Source organism: Haplochromis burtoni, unplaced genomic scaffold (genome assembly GCF_018398535.1).
Source record: "Haplochromis burtoni strain Fernald_Lab_line unplaced genomic scaffold, NCSU_Asbu1 Contig_33, whole genome shotgun sequence".
NCBI classification, from domain to species: Eukaryota; Metazoa; Chordata; class Actinopteri; order Cichliformes; family Cichlidae; genus Haplochromis; species Haplochromis burtoni.
The window spans coordinates 3,272,036-3,276,565 of NW_024582394.1; the positions used below are offsets into that span (position 1 = coordinate 3,272,036).

The 4,530-nt window shown below is 38.7% G+C and overlaps 1 protein-coding gene across 1 annotated transcript; it reads right to left on the reverse strand.

Annotated features, from left to right (window-relative positions):
* Positions 1–2,223: 2,223 nt before the first annotated feature.
* Positions 2,224–4,287, reverse strand: LOC121814292. Its single transcript, XM_042219438.1, has 6 exons — positions 4,249–4,287; positions 3,834–4,142; positions 2,982–3,326; positions 2,661–2,801; positions 2,495–2,544; positions 2,224–2,424 (listed from the first exon to the last, which is right to left on the reverse strand). The coding sequence occupies exons 1-6, from the start codon at positions 4,262–4,264 to the stop codon at positions 2,296–2,298; spliced, it is 990 nt and encodes a 329-aa protein (XP_042075372.1). The 5' UTR covers positions 4,265–4,287; the 3' UTR covers positions 2,224–2,295.
* Positions 4,288–4,530: the final 243 nt, after the last annotated feature.

The following is a 4,530-nucleotide window of genomic DNA, read 5'->3' on the forward strand; positions in this document are numbered from 1 at the left end:
CGATCTCGTTCTTTCGGTCACTACCCACAGCTCGTGGCCATAGGTGAGGGTAGGGACGTAGATCGACCGGTAAATTGAGAGCTTCGCTTTTACACTCAGCTCTCTCTTCACCACAACAGACCGGTACAGCGTCCGCATCACTGCAGCCGCTGCACCAATCCGTCTGTCGATCTCCCGCTCCCTTCTCCCATCACTCGTGAACAAGACCCCGAGATACTTAAACTCCTCCACTTGGGGCAGGAACTCGTCCCTGACCCGGAGTGGGCACTCCACCCTTTTCCGGCTGAGGACCATGGCCTCAGATTTGGAGGTGCTGATTCTCATTCCCACGCTTCACACTCGGCTGTGAAACCATTCCAAAGCGAGCTGGAAGCTATCACCCGATGAAGCCAACAGAAACACATCATCCGTGAAAAGCAGAGATGAGATTCTGAGACCACCCAGGTGAAAGCCTTCTGCCACTGACTGCGCCTAGAAATTCTGTCCATAAAAATTACGAACAGAATCGGTGACAAAGGGCACCGGAGAGGGTCGTGGGAGAAGGGCTATGGAAACAGGAGGACGGGGGGAGGGTCGGTGCCCTCGGCAGATCCAATCACCCACCAGCAACGAGTCAGACTTATAGCTGAAAACCTTCAGGACTGTCTCTGGCTTAAGGAATACAATTTGTTTTCATCCTGGCTTGTTTTTATTATTTAACTTTTTTGTGTAAAATAGTTCATTTAACAAGATTTAAGTGAGTAACTTTTTATTCATTTTAATGCAACACACAATGTGACTGAGATGTGTTCAAAATACAAAGCTTACAACTAAAAACATAAAGGTTAAAGACAAAACCCCCACAAACATTAACATTTTGTGTTATTTTATTGTAAGTGAAGTACCTTTCGGGGTCAGCACATCAGATCATCTGCCTCCATCTCACTCTGTCCCTAGTATCCCACCTTGTGTCACTGGAAGTGTCGAACCAGATGCTTATTTTGGATTACATTAGCTTGCTCTCCAGTAATAGTTTGAGGAGTCATTTTTGATCTGTGTATGTCCTCCAACATCCACATTAAACACATATGTAGAAAATAGGTAGAAAATTAGAAACCTCCTATAGAGATTGAAAATGTGACGTCATTCTGGGGTAAAACCGCAAAGGATTCTGGGAACACGTGGCAAGCGGTACTAGCGCACGCAGGCTTTCACATGAAAACTATCACACAAAAAGAAACACAAAAAATGACAAGAAGCTGTTGTATTATTAACTGCAATAGCCGGTCGCATGATAGCCACGGGAAGCCGACGGGTAAAGAGATCGGTTGTTATCGGATTACGTCGTGGAAGAGAAATTGTTCGAGCCATGTTTCCGAAGTAACAAAGAGCCGACGGATGGCCTGGATTGCAGCCATTCAAAGACCAAATATAACGTCCCAGAACACTCCAGCTCACATGTTAGTCTGCTCCAAGCATTTCCACAAAGGTAAGTCTTCTGTTGTAGTTATTACGTAATTTATCATAACATAATTGTTGATGTAGGTTACAAATAAGTCTTATATTGATTTGAATTGAATTCGTTGTGCTATGCTGCTTTGTTCACTGTGGCTTTGCGGGCTAATGTTTGTTGTGTTTTGTAGGAAAACCAGCCTACAAAATGCTGGAATGCGATCCAGACTGGGCCCCTCTATCAACCTGGGTCATACCGAGTTTAAAGCTGCTACCACAGCGAGATTTGATCGGTTAAGAGAGAGAGCGATATCAAAACAGCCACGAAACGTCCCGCATATATGTGCCCAAGGGTTGTATTGAAGCAATCAAGTGATGAATAACTGTTTTCCAGTATGTTGTTTTGTGTTGTTTTTTTTGCATTGTTGATTTGTTTCGAAGCAGCTAATAAAGCATGATGGAATACAATTTTGCATCTTTCTTGTAAGATTCTATAATAGAATGAAACAATAATGCCAGTTATAAATAAAGACAATAAATTGAATGAATTACGAAACACTCATTTTATTTTCTATTAGATCTGAAAATGTTGTGTAATACTACAACCTGAAACGACAAATAGATTGCGTTGGCCTGTACAGGAGATAAAGGAAAAAATTAACAACAGCTGTGAAATGGAATAGTCCAAATCACCAAAGTAAACTGGACCTGGGCTTGTTGCAGGGATCTGAAGTTACTAAACATTTTGTGAGTGTATGCACTACTTACAAATGTAAAAAGTATCCAGATAATAAAGTTTATTTATGTACATTTATAACAAAAAAGGGGAAAACTATATTCACATAAAATATCTCATAATAGATGTTAATCCAGGGCAGGAGCCTTGACAGCAGCATAGATGCTGTCTTCCTCTGTTGGTTTTTTATGTCTTTCCGCTGATTTACTCACTTTTTTAAAAGTTGCTGTAGAATATACCAACGTATCCTCATCTGTCTGAGGAAGCAGAACATGTTAGAGATTAAAACATGCATATAACTAACAGCTTTTTTATATTTTTAATTACCTGTGGAATTTCCTGATCACCACCTGAAATTCCATTTGTTTCCAGAGCAGCTGCAGTTGTAAAAAAAAAAAAAAAAAAAATATAAAAAAAAAAAACAGTCAAATGAGCTAACTTTTGCCAAATATGGTTTGACAGATTGATGTACAGTGTGTGTAATTTTGCTTACCATTAGAGTACACATGTGAATTCTTCTTTAGTTTTTTGATGGAATAGACTAGAAAGGCTACAACAATCACACTTATAGCCAGAGTAGAGATAAACAGGTAAAAAAATATGTTGTCCCTTTTTGATTTGCTCTTGTCGACTGCTGCCATGGAAAGAAAAGACGTAAATCATGGATATTAAAAATGATTACAAGTATTAAAACGTTTGGGGGGTTTCGGGGGAAGTTGATTAGGTATTACAGAATCTTGGCTAAAAAAACTAAATATAATCAAATGCAAAGATTTTCTATTTCTGGCATTATATTAAAATGTGATAGAATTACCTGCAGTATCCCCTTTTTTATCCCCAGAAAATGACTCTACACATGTGGCCACCGCACAGTAATATTTCAGAGAATCAAAAGAGCTGAAGTTTCTGAAGTAGCTGTAGAAACATGCCTTTGCTGAGAGTTCCTCGGGATTCTTTTCATATTCATCTTCACCATTAACACAACTATAATTTAAATCCAGGTGTGACTGATGTGATTTAGCACTTAAACAGAATATCTTCTTATCAGTGGGACAACTTTTATTCTGAAAGTCACGGAGGATCGAACACTGCAGTGTCACTGTGTGTGCCAGATGGACAGGATCAGATGGGAGAGCTGTAGTGAAAGCAGCTTCTGGTCCTGAGAAATGGAAACAAATAAAACAATGTAAAAAATTGCTTTTAATTTTTTTAAGATACCTTGCATCTGTCCATTACCAGCCATTTCATTTTGTACAAAATCACTCTTCTTCTACAAAAAACAAGTTTGTGTGTTTCCGTCTGACCAGATGCCGTTTCCTGCACCACTTTTCCAATGTCCTTACACTTATCATGACACTGTGTTTATGTGCTAAAAGAGTCCTTGTAGTCCTTGTTACTGTACTCGCTACATTTCAACTTTTTCCCTTAAAATGGTATTGGGATTGTTTTCTCCAAAAAGACGTTTAACTTGGATCTCAAATTTTGACTTCGCAAGGTGTCCATAATAATATTGGGTATTTTTCTCAGTGTGGACTTAATACTCTGTCGTAGTGAACTCATACATACACACACATATAAAGAAATAAACTATCGAACTTTACACACACAATATGCAAACATGGATTTAGGAATAAAAATATCTTATGATATTTTTTTGTCTACTTACCTTCTACTTTCAGGAATGTTCCTTTCAAAAATATTAAGTCTCGACTTAATGTTTTCACACAGAAGTAAACTCCTGTATCACTTTCCTGTACTTTTGTAATATATAAATCAAATATTCCATCCTCTGTTGCAGTTCTAATGCGCTGATCAACCCTCTGAGAGCTAAATGACCTTCCAAAGATTTTAGGAAAATTTCCAGAAACAAGCTTGATCCAAAATAAGGTTCCCATAGACCTGCGGGGGCATGTCAGCTTTATATTCGCTCCAACATGAGCAGTCTTTGTCTCAAAGACTTGCTCTTCTGAGCAATCTGAAATAAACCAAACAAAAAGTCAGCCCAGTCAGTCATTAGCAAGTAATGGAATCATCTACACTTCAAAAATATATCAGCAGCACAGGCCTTTACTTATACTTACACACAACGCCGAGCATCAGCAAATAAAATATAATCCTCATTTCTGATGTTCTTTCTTGATACTGCTGAGATGCAAACTTAATTAAATGATTTGTCTAAATATAATCATATCGAGTGGGAGGAAACAATTGCAGAGCACTCTGATTGGCTTCTTGTTAAGTTGTTTCACTGCATTACAGGAGTGGAAACAATGTCAAATGTGTTTCCAGCATAAGCACATGAAACAACACCAAATGTAAGACGCGTCATCCTATATTTGTGGGTTTCTCAACCTGAAACCTAG

What these genes read in the sequence shown, in the direction of transcription:
- LOC121814292 (XM_042219438.1), bottom strand. An exon ending in AACATTCCTGAAAGTAGAAG is followed by an intron (nt 3,327 to 3,833) that starts GTAAGTAGACAA and finishes TCCATTTCTCAG; the next exon opens with GACCAGAAGCTGCTTTCACT. An exon ending in TTCACATGTGTACTCTAATG is followed by an intron (nt 2,545 to 2,660) that starts GTAAGCAAAATT and finishes TTACAACTGCAG; the next exon opens with CTGCTCTGGAAACAAATGGA.